The sequence below is a fragment of the Aythya ferina genome (genome assembly GCF_964211825.1).
Source record: "Aythya ferina genome assembly, chromosome: 5".
NCBI classification, from domain to species: domain Eukaryota; kingdom Metazoa; phylum Chordata; class Aves; order Anseriformes; family Anatidae; genus Aythya; species Aythya ferina.
In genome coordinates this window covers 32,047,451-32,073,904 of record NC_140301.1, presented here as the reverse complement: position 1 = coordinate 32,073,904, position 26,454 = coordinate 32,047,451, and the positions used below count along the sequence as shown (strand labels likewise).

The 26,454-nt window shown below is 47.1% G+C and overlaps 1 protein-coding gene across 4 annotated transcripts in view; it reads left to right on the top strand.

The window, feature by feature from the left end:
• Positions 1-22,391, top strand: part of TYRO3 (TYRO3 protein tyrosine kinase) — a 39,699-nt gene extending 17,308 nt beyond the window's left edge. For all 4 annotated transcript variants that reach the window (XM_084521464.1, XM_084521461.1, XM_084521463.1 and 1 more), the window contains 13 exons: positions 2,431-2,608; positions 3,090-3,232; positions 4,501-4,645; positions 8,587-8,716; positions 8,860-8,960; positions 9,844-9,939; positions 12,229-12,309; positions 14,034-14,126; positions 14,535-14,656; positions 14,961-15,070; positions 16,462-16,621; positions 17,335-17,471; positions 19,965-22,391. In XM_084521464.1, the coding sequence (XP_084377590.1) occupies positions 2,431-2,608; positions 3,090-3,232; positions 4,501-4,645; positions 8,587-8,716; positions 8,860-8,960; positions 9,844-9,939; positions 12,229-12,309; positions 14,034-14,126; positions 14,535-14,656; positions 14,961-15,070; positions 16,462-16,621; positions 17,335-17,471; positions 19,965-20,340 (1,872 nt within the window). In that variant the 3' untranslated portion in view covers positions 20,341-22,391. The remainder of the gene's footprint in view (positions 1-2,430; positions 2,609-3,089; positions 3,233-4,500; positions 4,646-8,586; positions 8,717-8,859; positions 8,961-9,843; positions 9,940-12,228; positions 12,310-14,033; positions 14,127-14,534; positions 14,657-14,960; positions 15,071-16,461; positions 16,622-17,334; positions 17,472-19,964) is intronic.
• Positions 22,392-26,454: the final 4,063 nt, after the last annotated feature.

Sequence of the window (26,454 nt, the reverse complement as noted above, 5' to 3'; positions counted from 1 at the left end):
AGAGTGGGACTCCTCGGAGCCACCTCCCTGAGGAGCTTGCAGGGCATGGGATGGTACAGGAAAAGAGGCAGATGAGGGAGGCAGGTGACAGGCTGGGCTTTTTTTTTAGACAAAGCTAGGCATGTTTTAGAGTACTATTAAGCACTACCTCTTATTCTTGATTAGCCTGGTGTCAAAGACCACTTCTGCCAAGGAAATCAAACGTGAAGGGTGCTGTTATCAGTGAGCTCCAGCTGGTGCTGAGTGCTCAAGACCTTTTTAAAATGGGACCACACCTGTTAGCTTCATGGAAACAATGGTACGAGCCTAACTTTGGGCAAAGTTAGTTATGCACGTAACTGTAAAATCTGATCAAACAGTAACCGAGTGGGCGAGAGAAGCGGTGGTTTCTTGAGCAAGTGTGCAAACACAGCTAGGCACGTTCCCCATGGTTTATCTGTCAATATAAAGGGTGGGCCCCTTTGCTTTCCCCACCTAACTGCAGCAGTAATATGAGCTGGAAAGGAATTTCTGTGGGGTGTTGCCAACTATGTAGAGGAGGAAGGATTTACAAACGCAAGGTATGCTGGAAGCAGTCTGGCTAATTTCCTTACAGTCAGTCCTCTTTCATTTGGGGAGGTGGAGAGGAAACCAGAGATTTCGTGCTCTGATGTTAAGAAAAAGAAACCATCCTTCTGATTTAACTCCCTGGCAGAAAGAATGCTTGAATATAGCTGGCCCCTGTCTCTGGTTTTTGTTGCTGCTTCTGTTCTTGTTCACAGCTGAAAATGGCTTTCTTCCTCTCTTTTACAATGCTGAGCTAGCTCCAATTGGAACAGCCTATTCCCTCTGGTTTGCATGCTCATCAGCTTCAGCAGTGCTAATCACCCCGGGTTTTGAGTTCCTCCTCGCGCTTTTGGCAGGGGTGTGAGGGGACAAGGACATAAGGAAAAGAGGCTGAATCAGAGCAGCTTGGTTTCTGTCCACTCAGCAGTCTCCCACCCTCCGCTAAGCCTTGCAGACTTTTCCTGTTCTTCTGAGGACAAAGTCGCTGCATCTGGATCTGGGAGCAGGTTAACTTGGCGGTCGTTCTCTGCTGACAGAGAGCTGCTATCCCTCTAAGGGTCTTCGGGGGCAGAAATGCCACAGTTCATCTTCCCTCCCTCTCCCATGGTTCTGATTTTGTGAGAGCCGCTGACCCACATTTCCATGTGAAAATGCACACGCTCCTGGCTCCCAGTGAGGGAGCGATTGTCCTTCTGCTGGGAACCTTGTGGGGAGGGGAGGGGGCGGGCAGACAAGACTTGGCCCTGGTTTTCTGGCACTCTGACATTGCAGCGGGTGCCCTGAGAGCACCCTGTTCAGACAGGCAGATTGCTTCTGGAGGGATGGGGCAGGAAACTGACGTACTCGCACACTGTTAACACAAGCCGTGCTCCAGGGAATAAAGGGGGCAGATGCAGGGGGCAGACCCCCTGCTCTTCCGACTAGAGAACAGAAACACTTCATCAGCACGTCAGGGTTTTGCACAAAGGTCTGATTGTTTTTCCCGTGCTTTGGAGGACACTGATAATGACAACAATATGCTTTTCTATTAAGGAAACGTGAGAACCATTCTTTTTATCAACCAAATAAAGCAGTGGGCCAAAAGTGTGTTTAGGAATAAGTGGAAGGGCAGGGAGGAAAAACTGCTATAATCTTAGAGAATGAAAAGTCCCCATGAGTGTTTTGCTTTCATCAGTGTATCTTGCTTTTACTCCTAGCTTGCTGTTTTGTATGCACTTGAGAAGACAGGCTGAGCCCAGAAGCTGTGCAGAGATTTCTGCTATTGTCAGTACAAAAGCAAGTGGGAGCATTGAACCTGTCTGTGCATTAAAAGCATACTGATACCAGATTTAAATTAACACCCATGTTGCTTAGAAGTTCTGAACCTGGGGGAGTGGGGAAGAGAGGGGCTTCAGGAGTGATAAAACTCATTCTTTGATTTGAAACAGTTCAGTTGAACCAAGCCAGCAGTGTCTGCCATGTCTCTAATCAATGACAAGACTGAAAATCTACAAATTTCTGAAAAAGGACTCAAGGAAGAAGTGACACAAGGCAACGGGGAAGTTGATTAACAGTTTTCATTGCCCAAACTTAGACAGCTCAGAAGCAAGCTGCTGGCACCCAAAGCAACAAGCGCTTTTAGTTTTCTCTAAAGGAAATAAAATTCTGTGGTTGATTATTATTTAACATAGGAAATGAATTAAAATGTGGAATTGCTGGTGGAAAAACACTGTTGCTACAGCTAGGAGTGATGTTACTTAACCAAATAAAGGCATGGCTCATGATTCTTATTTGACAGCTCCCTTTCCAGTATTTTGAATGTTGCTGATACCGTATCTGTATCCCTATGGAACTGTTTTTCATATGCTTATGGTAACAGACTGCTCTGTTTCATGCTTGGCACAGGTAGCTGAGTCACCAGATGGCCAGGAGGTTTCCACTGAAGTTGCCCCCGTGCCTCCCTTTGCCTATGGTGTGCAAGGTCTGAAGCACTCCACCAACTACAGCGTTCGCGTGCAGTGCAGCAATGAGATGGGCAGCTCTCCTTTCACAGACAGGGTTTACTTCCAGACCCTGGAGCTTGGTAAGCAAATAGCAGCCACGTTCTGAAGATAGTTCTCAAACTGAAAAGGAGAAGAGGATAAACTTGACCAAAGTCCTTGCTAATTCCAAAACGCAAGGGAGGTTATGCCGTCAGATTTCTTTTCTGCTCTAAGGGCCTCTTAACATAAAATAGTAATACATAGTCAAATGTGTTTAACAGCTGTGATATGTGAGAAACAAGTTGATTCAGCCACAGGGCACCTGCATGCTGGGCATGTGTCCCACTGGCTCCCCAAGGTCCTTGGGGTTTCAGAGAAAAACAAGAGACAGTGACTAACCTTATCTCCTCCACTTGAAGCCACCATACTGCTTGGTGGCTTACAGAAATGGTTTCACTCCTCACGTGCTCTCTTCTGACTGATCTCAGGAAAGAGGGTGAAGCTGTCTTGTCAGAGATTTTTTCAGTGTGGATATTGCCTGAATTTCCTGCACAGTGACTGTATTCTCTCCTCTGCCTTCAGCTCCAAGCAGCACCCCACAAAATATCCATGTTATCCAAAGAGATCCTGGCTTGGTTTTGGAGTGGGAAGGTGTGGCTCCAGATGTGCTAAAAGAAAATGTCCTGGGATACAGGCTGGAGTGGATTCAGGATAACATTACTCAGGTAACAGATCCAGAGGGGAGCTGAGCTGTTGGGCACAGAGTTGGAGAATGGTCAGATTGCATTTTCTGAACACTAGGGTGCCTCATCCCTTATCCAGACTAGGATAAGGGATGCTGTCACTGCTTTTCTATAAACAGAACTATTCTGATTTGTAGCAACTGATAGTAACACCTTAATATTTGGGACCTGTTAGTGCAAAGTTCCTTTGCTTGAATGCTTCTATGTACACAGATCACTTCCCCGCTGCTCCTTGTAGAACAAGAACTGTGAGAGGATTTGGTTCATCTCTGCCCCTTCCTAGTTCTGTCCCAAAAGCAGCTCAGACAGTGCAGGATCTCTCTCCTGTGACTGGACTTGGTTTTTCAAATCCTAGCAGCAAAGGTGTACGTAACAAGTGGATGAGTTGTACTGTAAATTACAAAAAGAAGGTTGCAGTTTCATTTACAAGGTGTAGAGAGTTGAAAGGACCCTGTCAGGGTAGAAGGCCTTTCATTTGATTCTCAGCGTTGACCTTTCCCAGGTATCTGCCTTTGAAGTTCACAGCATTTCTTACGGTTTCTTGTTTCTTAATATGCATTTCATCAGCATCATTAATGATGAGTAAGCCTGTAATAACAGAGAGCTAGAGGGAAAAAAGACTTATTTCCTTTTTTATGATCCATTTCATGCTAGGTCAGTGTCACTGACTTTCTAAGTAGTAATATTGTGAATCCCCATTTAATTTACATTGTGTAAGCAGTGGCAGCCAAGTCTTTGTGTCTTTACTGCAAATGATCTGTAAGAAGATCCCCAAAATTGCTGCAAATATGTTGGCCTTGTCTTCCAAAGTGAAAACTGGCCATAAAATTTAGTTGCAATTTGGGATTTGGTTAAGAAGGCAAACCAGACAAGACTCCTCTGAATCAAAATTGTCAGATGCTTTGCAGCGTGATAGTGCATCTTTGTGTCTAAAACAGATGAAAGAATTTTGTCTTTTAACAGGAGAAAATAACATTTCTATGGCAACTTTCATAGAAAGATCTCAAAGAACAGAATCATTAAACCTGCTGTCTTTCTTACACCCTGAGAAGCTGTTAGCATTTTTTGAGAAGAGAAACCCAAGATGATACCCTAAGTTAGGGGCAAAACTGAGACTGGAACAGAGGAATCACAGCTCCCAACCCCTGTGCGTTGGTGCTGCACAGCAGTGATTTGTTTTGAAGGTGACATTTTAGATGTTTTAGCTCCCTTTTCAGGCAGCTTACAGCTCGTTACTGTTTACTCTCAAGGGGGAGATGATTGTGCAGGACACAAAAGCGAACCTCACAACGTGGAACCCTCTCAAAGACCTGATCATCAGGGTGTGCGTGCTGAACTCTGCCGGCTGCGGGCCATGGAGTGACTTCTTCCTGCTCGAAGCCCAGGAGGTCATGGGTGAGTGTCCTCTGCACCCCTTTGCGTGGGAGGAGAGAAGTGACTGGGACTGCTGTGACCTCTCTGACACCTGTTCTTTTGGTGCTAATGGCTGGCTGAGCCACATGACATTGTGCCACAGCACATTTTATCAAGCAGAATGGAATCAAATAACATTTAAGGAGCAGGTATTAGCAAAACGGCTTCTGGCTGCTGCTCTGTCTCTTTTAAAGGCAGGGCACGGGGAGTCACAATAGCGAAAGTGCAAATCTCTTTGGTTTAATTTGAGGCCATTCCAGACTTGTTTAAGTTGAGCCTGAATTAAACTATGGCTGCATAGCTTTTTTGTGGCGACTTTACTGAATGTGTTTATGTTAAACCCGCGTGGTGCTTACCATGGAAAGACTGAGCTACTGATAAAAGAGGGAGGTAATGGTACAGCAGCCACGCTGGATGGCCTGGGCCCTGTGCAAAGGGTGTGTTGGGAGCAAAGAGCATGCAAGATGCAAGTGCAGAGTGCGTTCCTAGTGGTAAAGGGCAGGTTGGCTCATCACTGCTGATTTGCTTGTCACTTGCATTTCGCAGTGAGTGAGAAATAGGAGTCAGGCTATGGAGAAGGGCAGGACAGTGTGCAGGGGAGACACGTTGTGTTCTGTTTCCAGCTCCTGTTGCGGGCCAAGACATCGGTCTGTAATCTCTGGTGCCAACCCACGTGCTGCTGCTTTCTTCCCAACCCATGTATCTTTTGGGCAATCATATGGACATGGATCCCTCTGGGCAGAGGAATGGCAGGGGGAACTGGAGTGGGGCTCCTAGGCAGGCAAGAGCTGAGGGAGCGGGGCAGAGTAGCTAGGGGAGGAGAACTGCAGCCCCACTTGATGCTGGCTTTAATGTGCAGGTTATTCAAAGGCCCCTTGGCAGCCTGGTTCTCATGATGAAGGCAGTACTCAAGGGTGTGTGTGAACACACTCACTGTGGAATTGGATTATTGAATTATTCAAAGCAGAATGAATAGGTGCAGAGGTCCAGGGCTGGCTCTACTAGAGGTTAGGCATCTGCTCCATCATGTTTCTTCTGCTGTTGTCTTCTGTGGCAGCCAAATACAGAGAAAAGTACCTGAAAGGACTAGAAAATCCCTCCAGAAAGTAGCCGGCACCGGCAAGAAACCCCAGGGAATGTACAGGATTTGCATTTTATATGAGGCTGGAATGGGATAATCCTGAAAGCACAAAATGTTTGCTTGTTTTTATTTACCAAACCACTTCAAAAAAAAAAAAAGTAGCGTCAGGAGTGGTGCATGTTTTGGCCAAGTGCTGTCTGAAAACACATAATTTGTTCACAAGCATAACAGCCTGGAAATAAAGGTTCACTGTGGAAAAGCTGACAGGCCGTTTAAACGGCAGAGCTGCAGAAAGACTGCAGTTTTGTTTCAGGCCTGGTAGAAAATATAAGTTGCTTCCTTTCCTAAAATAGCAAGCCTGGCACTGGTTGCTTTCTGTGAGAAATGCCAGGGGTGGTTTCTGACCAGCTCCCAGTGCGGCAGTAGGGATGACTAAGCTTGTATAAACTTTAAGGCGTATTTGTCATCACAGCGAGCTAGTAGGAGCTCCACCCTGCCTATGCAGAGATTTTGTGCACTATTAACAAAGGTTGTTTTAATATGTTCAGAAGCATCCTCTGTAGAAACCTGTTTCATTGCGGCAAGGAATAGGGTGGTCTAATAGCATTTTTTCTCTCTGTAATCTTCATGATGATAAGCAGGAGAGGTCTCCTGGATTGTTTTTTTTGTACACCTTTGCAATAAAAGACCTACTACAGAAATAAAAAGCGTTCTTATCATCAAAGGGCTCCTAAACACTCATTTAAGCTCATCTGGCACTAGCACCTTCTGTCTGCCTTGTGCAGTTGTAAGGCATATGCTGCTCGGAAGAGGGGAGAGCAGGAGCTTTGAGAGCGGCAGAGCCGGGGGAGGAGAGGCAGCTTGATCTTCTCTTGGGCTGCAGCCATCCTCCTTAGCTCAGTGGCAAGAGTGGGAAGCCAAGATCTGTGGGGCAGAGCAGGAGAAACAGTGAATTTCAACTCTCATCTCTTTCTGACATGTTTGCTGTAAACTGTGGGATAGGCTCCTGACTCCTGGCAGTTCAGAAACAAGGAGTCGCTTTGTGTTTTGTTTTCAGCTGTCTTCCTTGTGGAGAAACCCCCCTTAAAGTGACCTAAGTCTTGCTCTCTACCAGGCCAGACCAGGCAGAGTAGACAAACAGTCAGAGAGAGACTTGTCTCACTGTGGGTGCAAGGAAACCTTATTGTTAGCTGTCAGAGAGGACCTTTTACCTCAGTGTTGTTACCTGTTCCTCCCCTGATTGTGTGGCAGAAACAGTCTGAGTGATTGGCTTGGGAATTGTGGAGAGGGTTGGAGTTGCCTTGCATTGTATTTTAGTTGCAGTTGTGTTTCTGATCCCTCTCCCTCCTCATTAGCAGCTTTGAAGGCCAGGTCAAAAGGAGCAGCAAAAAAGGGGCATCATAAAACTCAAGAGTCCATAAAACCTTCTGGGTGGGAAGAGAACATGAGAGTCTCTGAAAAAGATAAGATGCTGATGAATGGGTGCTAAAGCTCTGATAATGTTTTGTAAGAGGAGAATTCTCTAGAGCTCTGTTTCCTTAAGCCCTGCATGTTTATTAGGCTAACAGTGTTTCCTTGAAAACTTGGGTGATAAGGCTTGACAATGAAACTAGCAAACGAGCTGCAGAAGCCCTTTGCTTGCCAGGGCTCTGCCTGTAAGAATGTCTCACGCCTTTTCACATACATCTGTGCAGAGATTCATCCCAATCTCAGCCCATTACCCTACCATCTCTTTTAAGGACAGATTTACTTACACTCTCATGGCATATAACATAATAGGATTATTTACACCATTTTAGATGACTCTTCCTTGGCTTCTGGTAAAGCACAGTCAACTGTTGAAGATGTGCAAGGGAGCAAGATGAAAAGTGCTTAGGGATCTGTTACCTGTACTTATTTGTTCTTAAACAATTAGAAGATACGACGGCTATCAGAGATTTTAATAAACCTATTCAAATTGGCATTTAATCTTCAGCAATTGTATTTGGAGAAGAAATCTCTCAGGGAATTGGATTAATTTATCTGCTGTTTGCCAAGCATAGATAATATTCTTCTCTTCATAACCATACTGGTGCAGAATCTTCCTTCACTGGTAGCTTACTCAGATTGGCAGCATGTCCATGTCTTCTGTGGAGGAGAGTTTGTAGGCAAAATATGCATAATCTGAAAGCAAATGCTGGACCAGAATTGTAACCTGCATGCTGGGTAACTTCTTTCTTGACTTGTAGGGAACTTTTTTTTATTATTATTCTACTTCTCTTTGGCAGAGAGACATTGAGAAGTTAAAACCAAAAAACGACACTGGGAGATTACAGCCAGTACCAAGTCCCACAAGGTGCTTCTCTTTGTGGGAGGGGAAATGTAGATGGCCTTAACCAGATAGCCACAAGGAGCTATTGTCTTTCAAAATGTTATCTGGATGGCTTTCGGGCAGTACTATGTAGCCTGGTCAAGCCTCTGCTGGCTGCCACCAACAGGACAAAGTGAAACTTGTATGCAAAATCCTCTTACTAAGTAAGGGTTTTAACATGAGACTCCAATTTAAAGTGCCCCAGATCATGATGTCATATAAAGTAGTATAATCTGGAGCATTGCCTCTTACTTTTTAAGTGCTTCAAGCTAAGAATGGGGTCTGATAACTGGATGTGTTTGCACTGCCTTTGCTGCGTCAAACAGCTAGAGTAGTTGTTTATGCCACATTCCAGTGCACGATGTTACCCTGTGTATATCAACCTCAGCAAGATGATTTTTCCGTTTAAAAACAAAGATTATATATCCTGATATGGTCTGTTTACCATTGGCATTCTTCTGTTTGCTGACTGGTGTTTTCTGCATCATCTAGGTGGCCAGAGACAACCTCCTTATGGGACATCTTGGGTTCCTGTGGCATTGGGCATTCTCACAGCGCTGGTCACAGCTGTTGCCCTGGCTCTTATTCTGCTTCGGAAAAGAAGGAAGGAAACACGGTTTGGGTAAGGAAAGTTCTCCTTGTGCTGCTTAGAGACATCTTTGCTTTTTCTTCCAGTGTGGTTTTCAGACTGATTATTTTGCAAAAACATTTGTGGTTTGAGTACAATCATGCATACTGTCTATCACACCCTTTTCTGCCTTCTAGCCATGCCTTTGGCAGTGTGGTTGGCCGAGGGGATCCAGCAGTCCATTTCAGAGCTGCCAGGTCTTTCAACAGGGAGGGCCCAGAGCTCATTGAAGCAACGTGTAAGTAACATGACCTGAATTGATTCTATGTGAGAAGTTGCATTCATGCATATACTGTGCTCTGTGTTTTCCCTGAACCTGATGTTTTTGGATCAAGAATATGGGAAATAATATACAACAATGCTTAGGCAGTCTGTGGATGATAGCAAAAGTGAAAGGCCAGAGTTGCTGTTACCATACCAGTTACATAGCATCATTTACTTGCCACTTAAATTCACGATGACTGAAACTTAATGCCTTACACTCAAATGCATCGCTCTTCTGCCCCAGTTTTACACTACAGGGACTCTTTTAACTGTAATATAATGTAACAGTGAAATGAGTATGGCTTAACAATATTAGCAGTATGCTTTAGCTCAGTTTTCTATAAGCATGAACCAACTGATCAGTCCTGGGAGGCCAGGAACTGGTAACTTCTCAAACAGCAGATTGAGTCCCAGGAATGGCCAGAGTTCAGATGATCCATTTCTGCCTTCTGATTCAGCCTGGGCACAGCTCTCTGTATCAGCTCTGAACAGCTGGGTTAGGATGATGCTCCAGCTGTCTTTGACTTTGCTCCCAAAGATTTAGAGATCTTTTCATTAGTCTAGTGAACATAATGTTGGACCTTGTTACCCATTCAGCCAGGTATTGTGAGACTGGTACTGTTCTTAAAATAGTCTGTGTGCCAGTCAGACTATTGAAAATAGGTACAGCTCCATCAATTTAAATGAAGTTGGATGAGCTGGTGTCCATCCAGTGTCCCTTCTGATTGCATTCTGTACTCTCAGCTATTTACAATAGTTCCAATCAGATTGGAGATGAGATTAGAACAGGTGACTCTTGATGTTGTGACAGAACATTTAAGTACCCATGATTTGACCCTTCTTTTGTTTTCTTTTAGTGGAGAGTGTGGGGATCAGTGATGAGCTGAAGACAAAACTCAAAGATGTCCTAATCCAGGAACAGCAGTTCACCCTGGGAAGGATGTTAGGCAAGGGTAAGAACCAAAACCTGAATAAGAATTTACAGTAAAAGTCCACGTGTGTTGCCTTTACTGCTGAGCACAGAGAAGCAATTACAAGCAACTGGTTTTCTGTTCTTCTGTATGTAGCTGGCAATTTAAATGACACTTTGTTCCACTGGGGTAAAAGATTTCAAAAGTTTTGAGTGACTGAGGGAATATTAGCTAAGCCATACCTATAGTATGGCTCTACAGAGTCACAAAATGTTCAGCTTTCCAAAGTGCTGTTGATTCACTGGGGTGTGAATTTCTTTCAGAGGTTTAAACAAAGGAATGTTCACTTAAGCTTCTCTCCTTTCTCCTTACAAAGGGATGATACAAAATTCCTTCCATACCAGCATACATTCAAATATACTAAGACAATACAGAGACAGATGATGTACCACAGGCACCACAATGCCTCACAAATACATTGATTCAATTTCATGTGTTCTCAGCATGTCAGGTGGTTTGGCTCCAGATTTTGGTTTGGGAATTTGGAGGCACATTTGGAACAGGTTCTGAATTTTGCTGGCATTTGTCCTCATTTAGGTTCATGGGAACTCTTATTGTAGGTTTCCAGCTGGATCTCCCACACAGGTGCTCTTACCATTCCTCTGAAATTTTTAGGTCAAGAGGTATGGGCAGAGTTAAAGTGGGATGCTTCTCACCTATCTTTAGCTAATAGACTGGCCCAGGAACTCTGTAAAAAGATGGTTTTGGGTTTAGACTTCCAAAATTGCAGGCTGGTTAGTGTACTAGTTGTTGAATCATCCTACTTTTTCAAGCCGAGGGCAATCTCTTAGGAATAAGTGAAAGTGTGTAATGATAAAGTGAATAACTAAAAGAGTATCATAAATCAGGGGTCATAAGCAAAAGGGAGCTGGAGTGTTTGGCTTCCTTTTTCTTTATAAGACTAGTTTTATTGAATTCACTTTAACCCTGGCCCACTGGGAGCTTTCTTCCGCTCCATCCCTCCCAGAACAAATCTGTTTCTGAAGGCTCTTTCAGAGCAGGAAGATGACCTTCCTGCAGAAGGTCAGAGGGCTGAACAATGCTAACAGTGTCAGCTCTTAGCCAGTTTCTGGGATCCTGCTTTAACCCTCCTGGGCTGTCCTCGTAACAGGTAACAAAGTGGGAATTGGCTGTATTGGGGCCCTTGGTGGAAGGATGCCAGCTGGCAGGATCTGCTCAGTATTGTCAGCCCCATTCCCCCAAACTCATGCTCAGTGTGTGTGTTAGAAGAGGGCATGGCTGTGTTATTTTGGGCTCTGCTGACTCTGCAGCTGAGAAACAGTTCCAAAATACAGGAGCAATATAAAATTGCTGTGATCCTTACCTTTTGTCCTCTTTGTGGTCTGATCCACTGCTTGTGATTATTGTGAAATAACACATGCCAGGCAGTAGTCAAGGACACTGTTGAAAAGATAGTGGAAAGATGATGCTTTTGGGGTATGTGGCATGGTACCATTCTTGCCTTCTTCTCATCAGTAACACATCTTGGATGGGGTAATTAGTTACCAAATTATGGAGAGCAAATCTAGAGCCAGAATTAATGCAAAGAGGCTGTTATGCTATGGTATAAAGCTATTTCAGGGTAAAATAATCTTTAAGGGATTTAACTAGTTGCATTTCCTGTAACCTCCCTTTGAGAACACACAAGGCTGAACTCTTCCTTGTATGAATTAACATACCATGTACACACAAGTAGGTGTTGTATGTTTTGTCTGGCCAGCAATGATTCATGCAAACTGTTCCCTGAATTTTGAGAGATAAGGCCTGATTGTGTCTCAACTGACTGAGTCCTGGCACCATTACTGGACTGTAAGCTCTGACAGCTGTCACCTCCAAAAATGGTCAGCACTGAGCTTCCTCAGCCAGCTCATCCACTCGTCTCTCCAGCTAACAGTCCTTTCCCTGACCAGAGTTTTGCGTAGCTGCATTTCTCATGATGTGTCTTCCCCAGAAATGCCTGCCTGGGATCCCGGTTTATGCTCTGACTCTGCGTTGTCTGCCTGGTAGAGGATTGCTTTCTTTGCCTGTTGCATTCCTTTGCTTTCAGGACTGCCAGAACAGTGGCGTCTGTCTGCTGGTAGTGCTACTTCTAGGCACGCACATGCTGAAAACTGCCGAGTGGAGCTGCAGAATGGAAAAAATGAAGCTGGTAGCTGCATTTCTTGTGCTTGCTCAGCTTCTTTGTCAGCGACCCCTGGTGTGAACCTGCTGTGAATCATACGTTCTTCAGTAGAAGCTGTTCCCTCACTGCCTGCTCTGGTCATTTCACAGGGGAATTTGGGTCAGTTCGAGAGGCACTACTGAAGCTAGATGATGGCTCTTTCCAGAAAGTGGCAGTAAAGATGCTAAAAGGTAAGTGGCAGTAGGGCTACCTGAAGTCCTTAAGAGAAAGAGAGCTTAAAAAGATTAAATGCTGTCTGTCCTGTTCTCCAGCAAATGTCTCCTGACGTTCTTCCTTCCTCTTCTCTGAGCTTCCCACTCAACCCCTCTACGAGTGTTTTCTCCCACTGCTTTCATTTCAGTCTCTTTGTAGTAACTCTTCTGGGAAGGACCTCTGCCACCTTAGTTGATTGTACAGCATCTAACAAGCAGTGATTGCAACCAAATGCAAGTCATAGCTACAGCTTTTGTGTGCACAGGATCTTGTTCAGTTGCTTGATTCGACACAGTACTACATCATGCGGCACAGACAGCTCAGGCAGGTCTGCTTTGCAGTAACAATCCAGCAGTGAAAAACACATTTCTCCAAGCATGTGTCCTAGAATAAACAGAAGAGTGTTGGGACTGAATGTAGGGGCAAACTAACTCACCTCCGTCAGGAGTAGGTGACAGAATAGTCTAACTGCCTTCCAGTCGCTTGTTTGAGGAGTATACATAACAAGGTCAGCTAACGTTCATCAGGTAGAAATGTGTGACAGCAAAAGCAATTAGCAGGTATAAGTGAAACAGTGTGTGTGCATTCCTATATATATGTTAACCTATGTTATTTTAGCCCTCGTGCCTGTAAGGCAAAAATTAACTGTGACTGGCTGAAAGCAGAGTCACGCTTGCTTACCTTTGAAGTTAAAATTGGCTGCCACAGAATGCCAGTCTGTACTAAGTGTGCTGATACCAGTTAGTGTGAGTTATATCATTTTCTCCAGTTTCAACAGTAAAATAAATCAGTTTGCAAGCAGTTTTGTGAATAGTCAAACTGTCTGTGTTCAGCCATCTAACTTGAACTCTGTATCACCTTCCAGAGGCACCTTTCTTTCTCCGTTGGCCGTAGAAAGGAAATCCACTTCTGTCTTCTGAATCATATTAAAATGCTTGCCTACAGCAAATAATGTGAATATTCCTGTGTAGGTCTGAGTCTGATCTTGCCAGCAGTGCTGGAGGGCTCCCGCTAAATTCAGCAGCACCAGTGGGGGAGGTAGACTGCTGGACTAATTCTTGATTATATTGATGCAATTCCATAAATCTCGGGTAATAAGTGAGAAATATTTTACTTCAAATTTATGCTGATGTATGTCATTGTTGAATTTAGTCTGAGCTCTCCACTACTGTGGCTATTTAAGAAATCTGAGCTCCAGCACATTAGAAGACTCACTTGTGCTAAGAGATGCGAAAGTGTGGATATTTCATGCCATCCTCATCAAAGATGAGTTGATTTCTGCCACTGTAGCTCGGGGCTCCAGGCCATCTCCTCTGTCTTAGTGTCTTCTTTAATTCTGTGCGCCATCTCCTCTCCCTGACACTGTAATTTAGGTCCCTTTAGCTAATGTATTCTTAACATCTTTAATCCACACGTGATTTCTGTGGCTTCCAAGGAAAGTTGTTGCTGAGAAAAGAGCTGCTAATTGGCAGGTCTTTCCTGTGCCAAGAAGCAATTTACCAGATGTCCCTGATGTATGCTTACTGCATTCTGTCCCAGGAGAAAGTGTTAGGCTCTGCTTTTGTTGTAAACTGGCTCATCTAGCTGTAGGTCTGAGAGGATGTGCGAAACATCCTCTACGAAAAGCTTCTGATAATCATTATCTGCAACGTCCCTTGGAGCCACCCACTGAGGAAAAAACTCGGTGATTTTTTTTTTCTAGCGGACATCTTTACCTCGACTGACATCGAGGAGTTCCTGCGAGAGGCTGCGTGCATGAAGGAGTTTGACCACCCGCATGTCACCAAACTGATCGGTAAGCCAGCAGTGCTGCTCGTGGTGTCATGGAGCACTTCTCATTCCTGCACTATCCCCCTCAGCCTCACGTGCCCACCTGTGCTGCTGTCCAACAGCAGTGGTGGTGCAGCCACCCCTGTGGTGCTGTAGGGAGCAAGCACGTGCTCCTGCCCAGGCCTAGAAGAGGTTGAAGTGGGTGTAGGTGCTCAAAACAAATGTGCAGCCCTTGTACACCTGCAATAAGAATCTCACTTAAGCCATTCCTCCCATTCTTGCAAATACTACAGGAGCATGCAAACGAGCTTAGAACCTATCCACCAAAAATGCACGTCTTTTTCCTCCAGATTTGTAAGTGAAAAGCCCAGCAGCCTGTAAGATGGTCCTGATCTGTTTGTTAAAACCTCTTTTCTTTGTGTGTGCTCTCCAGGAGTCAGTCTACGGAGCCGTCCCAAGGGCCGTCTCCCAATTCCCATGGTGATCCTGCCCTTCATGAAGCATGGAGACCTTCACGCTTTTCTGCTGATGTCACGGATTGGGGAAAACCCTTTTGTAAGTCTTTTTTATTTAAAATTCCTTTAGGGAGGGTGTGAATGTTCAGAGAACGTGCAGATCAGTTTGGGCTTGGTCTCCCAAAGGTGTTGATAGATGATCAGATTCTGATACCAGAGAAAGCTGTGTTTGGGATAAGATGTTGAAGTATTTAATCCCATGCACATTGAGGACCAACTTGTGCTTTCCATTCCCTCCCTGTATCCACATGTTCTGGCTTAGTAAGCTAGCAGTAAATCTTGCAGTCTTGCCATAAGTCATTGAAAGTGTCCAGGAACAGACCTCAAACTATTATTTCTTTCAGAACTTGCCTGTTCAGACACTCCTCAAGTTCATGATTGACATTGCCAGCGGGATGGAGTACTTGAGCTCAAAAAATTTCATACACAGAGATCTTGCAGCTCGGAACTGCATGTAAGTGAACCATGAGCTTTTAGAGAATGACCAGAAGGGATAATAGAGGGATGCACAACAGAAGTGGGGAGGGATCGTCTCCAGGAATGCTGTGGGGGGCAATTCTTAACCTTCAACTTCCAGCTTGTCCCTATTTATAAGGACCCATCCCATCATTGGTTTGAGCATATATTTTCACTGCATTGATTACAATATTACAATATGTGCTTGTAATTAGTCATTCTAATAGCTGTGTGTCAGCATGGGCTATTTGTTCCGCCTTATAATGTAACCAACGGGAGAAAAAGGGTTTGGCTGTGTTAGGAGAAAGGAACTTTAAATATAGCCTGAAATCTGTATTCTTTGCGTTTATTTGGAGGACTTGATTTTCACAATATAAGAAATGTAGAATTTCCTGGAAAGCATGTGAAGAATGGCTAATATGGAGAACGCCTTTAAAAATAATTGCATGGTGAACACACTGCATGATCCCACATTGCTGTTCACATCCCCAAACTGCCTTGCCTGCTTTGAAGGGAAGAAAAGTCTGGTTTTTGTCCTTTCCTCTCTGCTTCCTCCCTGAGAATGGGGTAAGGAACAACGCATTCTGGCAGACAGAACTCTGCCTCTGAACAAAACCACCACAACCAATAAAATCAACAAGAAGACACTGATTTCTAAAGGCATCTAAACGTCCAGATGTACAGACAGGAGCCTGATGGTTGTAATGAAAAATGAGGAGTTAGTCTGCTCTAACACTTCTGAGAAACCCATGCTGTTTTCCTGTTTTTAAAGAACAATAAAAAAATAGCAGACTTCCTTCAGAGGAAGCTGAATGCCTATTTCATCACATCTTGGGGAAAGTAGGAGAGTCCATTATGAAACCGAGAAGCATAATATCTTTATGGGCTTCACTGGTACTACCTTCTAAAGTGCCTTGGTTTAAGCAGGTTACGGATCAATTCAGAAAATTAGCCTGGCCTGATCAGAATGGCTTGCAGATGTAGTTCAAGCAGTTGTAATGTGCAATCTAGGCAAGCACTGTGTTTTTTTGATCACTTACACAGGGTACAGGTCTCACTGACAGCAATGAGCAATGCCAGTGTCGTTTGTTGATCTTTGAGCCTGCAGAAAGTATCCGAGTTCACTCTGGATGACAGAGTGGATCATCTGAGCGTGGCTGTTTGCTTACTTCCTTGTTCCTAATTGTCACCCTGTTAGTCTCAAGGAACTGATGTGAGACCACTCAACTATTTCACATTGGTCATCAAATAGATGAAGTCATTATCCTTCTGGGTAATACTTGATGACTACATACCTCAGTTTCCTGGCCAGGAAATCTTGGACGTACCTCTTTTCTTGCCTGAGGTAGCCATTAAATGCTTTTCTTAGTCATTAACACTTTCCCGTAGGTTGGATGAGAACATGAATGTGAGTGTTGCAGACTTCGGGCTTTCTAAGAAAATCTACAGTGGAGACTACTACCGTCAGGGCTGTGCTTCCAAGCTGCCAGTGAAGTGGCTTGCTCTGGAAAGTCTGGCGGATAATCTGTACACAACACACAGTGATGTGGTGAGTTGCTTTGGTGTGTTCGGGGGCTGCTTGTATTTCTGCAGAAGTGGAGGAATCCTGTGTTCGTGGAGGATGGGAAAACTCCCTAGTGGTGGGAAAAGGGACTTTGTCTGGTAGCTTGTGTTGGAGGGACAGTGCCACCTCTGCCTTGGGTATTCTCAGAGCTTGGGACTAAAAATACATGAGTGACTCATGTCAAGAAGAAGAAGAAGTGAACTCTTTTCTCCTTTTCCTGTTGTCCTTTGGTCTTTCTTCATTCTTCAGTTGTTATCCCCATCGTCTCCTTCACGTTTTCCCTTATCCTCCTCATTTTCTTCTCTATGGACAGTCTCTTACTCACTCTTTTTTCTTACTTTTCTGCATTAAAATTTGAAGGTGACCTAATCTCAATTGCACGTAACCCATACAGTCATGTACATGTGTAGCAATGATACTCCATCCTACAGAAAGCACTGATGGAACTTTGTAGCAGGAATACATCAGTGCTTAGACATTCTTCCAGATAACTTCTCTCAATCCTCCGAGATTTTTGCTTCCTTTTCCCTTGTTTGCTTGTTCTGTTTTTCTTTTCTGATACCTTCTCCCGTATTCCTTGCTGCCTTCTGACTGGGTTTTGCCTTAGTTTTCTCCTTCAGGCCTGTGGACTTGCCTTCTCATTTGTCCATGTCGCGCAAATGGGGAGCTCACCAGTTCTCTGTGTTGTTCCCTTTCAGTGGGCGTTCGGGGTGACCATGTGGGAGATTGTGACCCGAGGGCAAACCCCTTATGCTGGCATTGAGAACGCAGAAATCTACAACTACCTCATCAGCGGGAACAGGCTGAAGCAGCCGCCGGAGTGCCTGGAAGATGTGTGAGTACTTCCTCTCCCTGCTGACTTGTGCTTCCTTGAGAGGTTTGGCTTATGGGACGGAAACGGGGGCAGCTGGCTGAGACTGTGACCTGAATCCATCCACTTACCAGCACACAGAGGCATTCACTAGAAAGTCTCTGGGTTAGCTATCAAATTTGCTCTGCTGGCAGAGCTCCCTGGAACCCGTGGTAGCTCCTCAAGCAGCTACTTTGGCTCAAGAGCTTGAACAGTATTAATGCTAGAAGCTCTTGGCTTTGTGGAAACCATAACTGCATTTCCAAAGCTCACTGTTCCCTGCCTTCTCAGGCCAGCATCTTTGAAGAACAGTCTAGCAAGTTTACAAGGAAACTAGATTGCAAAGGCAGTGGACTGCAGGTGCTTTTCAAAGCTAGGCCTCCAGTTTTCAAACTTGGATCTACTACTCGCACAGAAATCAGGATGATAAAGGCACGGGAGACAGGATTTAAGGTTCTGTAGTTCAGTGTCCCACCTTAAACTGCAGGCTAAAACAAAACCAGGACAGCCTTGTGGATATCGGTTTCAGGCAATTCCAGACTTGCAGGAAGGAGTCAAGTAGCCTGCTGCGGAGCACAGAACTGCACATTGCAGTCCATGCTCCTGCTTTAGTCCTGTGGCATATCTACAAACGCTGGCTTTAGTGGCCTTTTCAAGCCATACCCAGTGTGTGAAAGGGTCAGCAAGAAGTCCCCGTCCCTCACGCTGTGATGGTGCAATATTCCACATAGTTTCCTCTCCCCAGACTTTTTTTTTTCCAAGTAAATGAATAATCTGTACTCCTTACTGAAGCTGTGCACTTTTGTCTTTTCAGCAGCTCATTTTAACTGTTCCCAAGCTTAAATGAAAACATTCTTATGCCGCTGCTTAAATTCATTATGTCTGCATCTTGACTGCTGTGAGTAGCGGTGGTTCCCAGTTGTGGAGCTTACGGCCATAGGATGTTAAAGATGCCAAATGTAGGGAAGAGATTCAGTGAGCTGCCTGGCACTGAAGAACAATTCATCAAAAACTACTGAAAAAGTAACCTCCATTTTGAGAGGCCTTTGAACTACAAGTGATTGAGACCCAAGGAAATATGCCAGAAACACCTTATTATATGCTCATCCTTGGCTTATGTGCTTCTTCTGGGCTTCTGTCAGTGGCAGCTGCTGTCAGCGGCAGCATCCTGAGGCAAATGGGCTTTGGGGTTGATCCACTACAGCCAATAGTTCCTTACCTTTCTTTCGAATGAATTCCTGGTGTCTACCCGGCAGGGTAAAAGCATGTATTTTAATTTGGTGTTGCAGAATAGGAAGGTTCTGTTTTATGCTCAGCATTTAGAGTTGTTTTGGCCACTTGAGAGGGACATAATTCAGGATTCAGGCAACTGAGGCATTGAAGCTTTCTGCAAACCTAGTGTGAGATCCAAAAGAGGCTCATAAAGCCAATGGCAAGTGAGGGACATAGTAAAAGCTATCATGAATTGTTTAATTTCCCAGTGAGGGCCATATCAGATCTTTTCGGCTTACAAGCTTAACTGAGGCTTGTTTGTCTGCAGTGTTCTCCAGTGCCAGCGCTGTGCTTTGTCCCTGCTCCCTGCAGAACTGGTGACAGCAAACAGGAGCACAGCTGCTGCTTTGGGGGGCAATGTGTGAGGAGGAGGAGGGGGATGATGGCTCTGGCCATGCTGCAGCCAGGCTGGTGTGAGCCGAGGGGCAGAGCCCATCACCCCCCGTCCCCTGGTGCCATCTCCTCGCACCAGCACTCAGGCAACTGCTGCTTTTGGCTGGCGTTTGGCCGCAGGATAAACACCATCTGCGTGGCAAGACAGGGCCTGCAGCCAGTAACAGCACCAAACAGGTGCTGAAGTTCAGCATCCCTTGGCAGGCCTTTTATTACTCTCTAAATAATTATTTTGATTAAAATGCTTTTGAAAATAGGAAGGAATGAGTTTAGATCCATAATACCTGCCCATGTGCCATCACCTGTGCGAAGCCAAAGCCAATGAGTTTTGGAAAACTCTCAGTGCTTTTTAATTGTGACTGCAGAAATAAATGCCTCGCTCTAAATGTATTTAATACCCTGAGGACGTACCCAGTCTAATTTAACAACAAAAGTTATGCAAATTCTGTGCAAATAAACACACACTGAAGCTAAAATTCTTGCTATTCTCTATTTTCTCCGCTCAGCAAAGCCACTGCCTGGAGGAGGTCAGAACATGTTCACCCATGTTGTAGGTTAGGGAATTTGGATGTCTTGAGGTAGTGGTACCTCTCCAAGGCACATGCCGGAGCAGTGCAGGGCTGCACTAGCTCCAGTGTTGTAGAGGTGGGACGGAGCCCTCCAGCAGCAGGTGAGGAGCTGGCTCCACTCACCTCCTCTGCAGGCGTTCCCCTCACTTGATGGCTGGGCAGAGCTGCGCTGTGCAGAGCCCCTGCTGGGATGTTTTGGGGTGGCTGTGTGGGGTCTCAGTGCTCTTCTCTTCCTCTATTGCAGCTACGATCTCATGTGCAGATGTTGGCATCCCGAGCCCAAGCTACGCCCGAGCTTCGCAATGCTCCGGTACCAGCTGGAAATGATTCGGGGGAGGATGTCCACGCTCTCTGCCAGTCAGGACCCTCTTTATGTCAACATTGGGAAGGACAAAGAGGTGTCCGGCAGTGACCCTGCCCTGCACGCCTCCTTTGCAAACACGGACGGTGATGAGACCGTGGCTGGGGCAGCTGCTGCTGTCACGAGTGACTATCGCTACATCATGAGCCCCTTGTGCCTTGGAGATGATGCCGAGGCTGCAAGGCATCCAGATGGGCAGGAAGGGGAGGACAAAAGCCTTCTGTATGAGCTGGAGACAGAAGGAGAGAAAAGTTGTTAGTCTGTACATAGCAGTGACACTCTGCTTCCCTGGGACGGGATGTGTGCAGCCACGGTGCCGCGTCGCTTGGGGCTCCGATGCCGGATCTGGAATGGCTTTGAACAACGCCGGCCGGAGCTCGTGGGCAGCTGTGGCAGCTTTCACCAGCTGTGTGGGCTGCAGGTGTGGACAGCTTGGACGGACCACAACCCTCACACCCCCTTGGATTTGGGGAGGGGGGGCGGTAGGGTGGGGGGTTGATCACCTCCCGCTGAAAGAAGGTCAAAGCCGAGGTGGGCAGTCAGTCTGTGCTCTGGTCCTTCTCACTGACAGCTGGAGCAGAGCTGAATGCACCCTCTGTGTTCAGTCAGCGCTCGCTCTCGTGTAGATGTTGTCTTCGGTACTGGCTGCATGACTTGGGACTGGTACCTCTGAAAACACTAGTGGGTATTTACGTTGTCATTCAGGACACCAGGGACAATTCCCCTGGTGTTCACCCAGCAGTGCTGCCTAGACATGTTGCCTACCTCAGTGGTTCTCAATCTGCAGATCTCCTTTCACCCAGCATTGAGTTTGAACATCTGGTACACTTCATGCGGTAACACTTGCTGCTCCTTCAGCCCAGGGCTCTTAGGAGATTCAGATGTTTCAATGAGTGGTGAAATTAGGAAGAAAAAAAAAAAAAAAGAAAATCCAGCATCCGTCTTCACCCCACACGCCTCTTTTATATTTTTTCTTCTGTTTGGCATCAGCTCAGGTCTGACCAGACTTGCAGCTGCCATTCAAAGGGGAAGGAGGGAGAGCAGCTGGCGCGGGTGAGGGCAGGATCTACCTTCAAAGGGATTGAGAGGACTTGCCAGCAGTAAGGGGAAGCAGTGCCAATTAATGCTAAGCTCTGTCCTCCAGGAGGGGAAGGAGACTGCTTAGCTGCAGAGTGGCAGCCTTGCATCACTTTCACCAGGAGCAGGATTCAGTATTTGATTTAGAATGGGTTTTCTTTAATCTTTCTCTTTAACCATTCAGTGACTTTTTCCAATAACCCAGTGCTGTAGCTGCTGTGGTGAAGGTGTGAAATCAATTCGGGGAAGGTGTGCGTGTGTGTTGGGGGGAAGAACAGGGAGATCTCATTCTAAAGAGAGGGAGTCATCATCACAAAAAAGCTTGAGAACCACTGGCCATTCTGTTTAGGAGGTCTTTTGGCACGCTGTAAAAGCCACATCAGATCATAGACCTGTATCACTGCAGCCTTCCAGACAGGGCAAAATTAATGGTTTTGCTCTTTGGATTTTGTTTTGTTTTTCAATCAGCATGTCTGACTCACTGTAACTGCAAGCGCTTCTGTGGTTTTTAATAATTTAATATTTTAATGTAAAATCAGCATTTGCTTTGTGCAGTGGTTCCCAGCAAGGAAGTGCAGTTACATCTTACTCTAATTATCCTAAATATTTGCTAGATCTTGATTTCTTTTATTTCCAATGCGCTGAAAACTCGGCAGAACCACAAGACTTAGGATTCCTCATTGCTCTTCCTTGGAAACAAATACCACCGCTGTCATCACTTGCCAAGTTGGCCAAGGTGGGACCAATGAGTCGAGTTAGACTGCAAGGCTCAGTATCGGGACACCCCATTGTTCAATGCCAAGTTCTCAGTTATTGCAAGCTTAGGGGCTCGCTACAAAGTTTGGGTCTAGTTTGATCCCTTGTGGAGAGCCCTTTGTAAGGGAGGGAAATTCCAGTCTGGGGCTTGGGCATGGGTCCTTTCTGTGAGGTTTCCTACCACAATACAGCCTACAGCTGTCTCCAGAAGCTCCGTACGGTTCCTCGGTCACAGATAGGAACTGCACAACCTTACAGCCCAGGCACTATGGGGGTTTCTCTTCGTAAACGCAGGTGAGAAGATAACACCTAACAAAGGGTAACAGACGTGTGCAGTGCACACGGTGGCAGAGGGCAGAAGGCTATGCTCCCTGCAGCTGCCTGGGAAGCGCAGATGTACATATAGATTCTAACTTTGGGAAGCATGTCATTAGTTTTTATGCATTTTTTTAATAATAAAATATGTACTGTGTCCGCGTCACGGCCTCTTCTCTGTGGCAGGGGCTGAGGATGCTCTGAAGGGGTCTTCTCCCTTGCTGCGTGGGGTCACGGGTAAAATGGGCTCAGCAAGCCTCAGCTAAAAGCCTTTCTCCCTTCCCAAGCCATGATTAATCTGCTCCTTGGAGGCAAGGAGCTTGCTGCATCCTACCCCTACGTGCAGCCTCTGCTCCAGTTCCTTCCCCCTTAAACCTGCCTGCACCCAGCTGCCTGCTGGCAGCACTCTCTGGGGAGGAGAGGCTTGGAGGCAGCGGGTGAAATTGGGCTGCTGAGTCAAATGTTCCCAACACAAGATAGAAGAGCCTCTGGGTTTCCAGCTCACGGAGAAGAGCAGGCTCGCCTCGTGCGTTTGTTCTCCATCAGCTGCACGCCCTCTGCCTGCCGGCTCGCTCCGAGAGGACGAGCGATGGTGAACGGCGGGAGTGCTCACCCCCCATCTGCAATGCAGGAGAAACAACTTCCGAAGTGCAAAGTGGATGCTGGGGTTAATATTTTAAGGTTCCAGTGCCCAGTGCTGTCCCTTGGATCTGGTTCAAAGGATGATTTAATCCTTTTGCACGCAAGCCTGGTCAGAGCAGGTACAAACGCAGCTGGGCCGTGGGTGGGAGAAATGACAGCAGAGGAAGAGGCAGTGAGGGAAGGAAATTGGAAGATGGGCAGAGGTCGGGTGAGCTGTGAAGGCAGCTACAGAGGGAGCTGGACAGCAGGGCTGGAGATTTCAGTTTGTGAGGTGCTGGAGCAGGGAAGGCATTTACCCGGTTTTCCCAGCTGGGTCCCAATTGGGGGGGGCTGGCTTTGCGTGCTGGTACAGGTTGCAGTACTGCTCTGTACCAGGAGCACTGGTGCAGGCACCCTTCTGGCAGGCTGGTTTCCTTACAAACCCAAGCAATTCCCCCACAACCACCCTTATTTGGCTGTCATGCTCGGTAGGTTGTGCGTGAGGCCAGATGCGTGGCTGTTCTCGTGCCTATCACCTTCCTTCTTGGCCTGTGTTTGGGCAGGAGCCTTGCTTTACTGGGATTTACCCAGTCCAAACACCTGCTGGAGTCAAATGCAGTTAATTTTGGGTAAAAGTTTGAGTCTGTCTGAGCACAGCAAGAAATAATACTTTCATGTGCATCTTTTTTCCTGATATACGTTGCATTTTGCTGGCAGAATTCATTCTCTAATGCTTGGCTGGCAGCTTTTCCAAATGCCCCCCCCCCCCCCTTTTTAACCATTAACTTCTGTCGAGGCAATTCTGTGGGGGGCCCATGTACAGAGTCCCAGTTTTATAGGGACTTGTTAACGCCCCTTGTGCTCTGTTGGGACACCTGGAGCAGAGCCAGAGAAGCTCTCCCCAGCTGCGGCGCTCACCATGGCTTTGCCCCCCGAGGAGCCCAGTGGCCAGCAAAATCACCGAGTTTCTGCCTGACAGGAAGGCACTGATGTGGTGTCTACGGCCTGCCCTGAGAAAGCTTGTAAGGACTGCATCGTCTCCAGACCTCTACTTTGCTGTCGTTTTGGCTGCAATGAAGCAATGGATTCAGAAGCTTTTAGGGACAACACGTGCGGGCTGTGATCAGGAAGCCTTGTTACCAGGGGAAACCGGAATCGATCGCTCGGCCCAGGAGCAGAAATACCGACGGACGTGGGTTTGATCGCATGGGCTCTGTCACAGCAAGGAGCTCGGCGTCGGCATGAATCAGCCGCCTGTCACCGCGTGACGGTCTCGTGACAAAACCGAGACGATGGAGCCCTCGGTTAATAACTGCTCTGAGGATCCTCCGGCTCGAGGCATGCTGAGCCAATGCGTTCCTACATGTGGGCAGGCTGGGGAAGCATAAAATCCCTTGGCTGTGCTGACGACAGCACCAAAATGCAGGGCTGGGTACTTCAGCAGCAGTAGCTCCTTGTCCAGGGCTGCCCCAGCCCCAAGGGCAGCCGCCAGCGGGTAGGTCCAGTTTCCTCCAGTTTCTTTTTGGTGGCTTAAAATTGATCTGAAAGATAGGTCAGACCTCGGGAAGTGGCATCTCCGCCCATGGCAGGGGGTTGGAAGCAGATGCTCTTTAAGGTCCCTTCCAACCCCAGCCATTCTGGGATTTTATGGTTCTGTCATGTGGTGAGTTCAGTACAGATTTAATGGGACTGGAGGAGCTTCCAGAAAAGTCTTTATAGGAGCTGACTCTCAGCTGCCTGCTGTGTGCGGTGATGGGAATTTGTGAAGAGGAAGGAGGGTTTGCATGCAGGGAAGATCGAGTTGGGAATACAAGACACTGCCCGACCTGCTGGAGAACACGCGTCAGTAGAGGTGACAGAGTGGGAGTGGAGAGAAACCGCAGGGCAGGCGAGAGCGGCGCCGTGCCCATGGCAATTAGCGTGGCGAATCTGGGAGCTCGCTGCCTCGCGGGTTAATCTGCGAGACAGCGATCCCGGGAGCTGCCCTCTCATTAACCAAGCTGCGTGGGAGCGCGCTGCTGCCACCTCCTCGCTTCTGCGCAGCCGGTGCGTGCCGCGGCTGCAGCTGCTGTGCCTGCACACTGCCGGCTGCAGCAGGGAGCCCTTGGTCACTCGCTGCTGCTGCTCCCTACTTCCCCTTATTAAATCGCACTAAACCAAGCCACAAAGCCCGCCGAGGTTCCAATTGCTGAACGGCGTAAGCCAGCATGCTGCCACTAACACCAGGCCTAATTAATGCGTTTCCCAGTGTTAGCTGTCTGCATCATTCCTCCTCCTGCACAAAGATACGTATGAGTAGGAGCAGAAGCATTTTGCAGGCATGTGGCTGGGTGCAAGAGAAGGGACCGAGCTGTAACAGCCTTTTGGTACCTGGTACCCGGGCTGCAGGGTGTGCAGGCAAGGGAAGATGCAGGGGCTACACCGTGCACCCCAATTGTACCCCAAGACAGAGCAGGATCTGATGCGGGTGCTTAGCTGCTCACAGGAGCAGTATCAAATCCTGGCATCGAGGCTTGGACAAGCACTTACACTGAGCGCTCAGCTAGGGCAGCCCAAGCCCCATCTGCCCTGTATTTGCTCATTCCCCCCTCCCTGTGCTGCAACGTGGGATCCCGGCGCTGCTGACGGTAAGGCGAAAGAAAGACGGCAGAGGCTGCAGGCAGGAGGCTGAAGCACGGGCACGCGTCTCCAGCAGCGCCGCTGCGGGGGTGGAAATCTCCGGCAGAGCAAGCAGCCGGTGACTCCGCACCCCTGAGTGACGCCAGCCCGGCTGCCAACGCGCCCAACTGCGCCAGCGCCATCTCACCGAGGCTGATGCACCGAGCGGGACCCGGGGCAGCAACCTGGCTGGCTGCTTGAAGGGTTTTCTCTGCTTTCTACCTCTCGATGGGTTTTCTGTGCTTTAAACCTATTGATGGGGGCTCTCCGGGTCACTGCTTGCACTGCCCAGGGCTGCTGCCCGGCCAGCGGGCCAACTTTTCCTGCAGGCATAATCAGGCAAAAATCCAAATGAGAAGAGCTGGCCCTATTTATAGCAGAAAATAGCCTAGCTTGATATTATTTCTCTGTTTTCTTTCTTAATACGCTCAGGAAAATATTCCCAGCCTGCTGAGTCCTGCAAAGCTGTAGCTGCAGTGCTGGGAGAACAGACAAGGGCTGGCCCACAGGGGCTTTATTTGGGGATTTATGCTCCTGCATTTGGCAGCCGCTGTATCAGCAGAGCAGAACTTACAAAGGCCGGCTCCCTGGCACGGCAGTGACACAGCTGAGGCAAGCGCATAGCCTGCACCCGGCCTGCCTTCACTCCATGCCCCCACACCCCTGGGTGAGGATGTTTTTTTCCCCTCCTTGTGCTCATGCAGCTGCTGAGCCCTGCTGAGCCCTGGTGCCGGTACCGTGGTGGGGCAATGGGCGGCTGCTTGCAGAAGTCCACGGGATGATGCCTTCGCAAGGCTGGCATGAGCTCAAAGTCGTGCTTTGCAGCCTGCCCGTTTCTAGATGATTTTTTTATTGGCATCAGAAGGCTGTGCCTGTAGAAAATCTGTGCTTGCCTTCGTTCCAGGAAGGCTCTAAAATTTTATTAGGAAAAATAGTGGATTTCTTT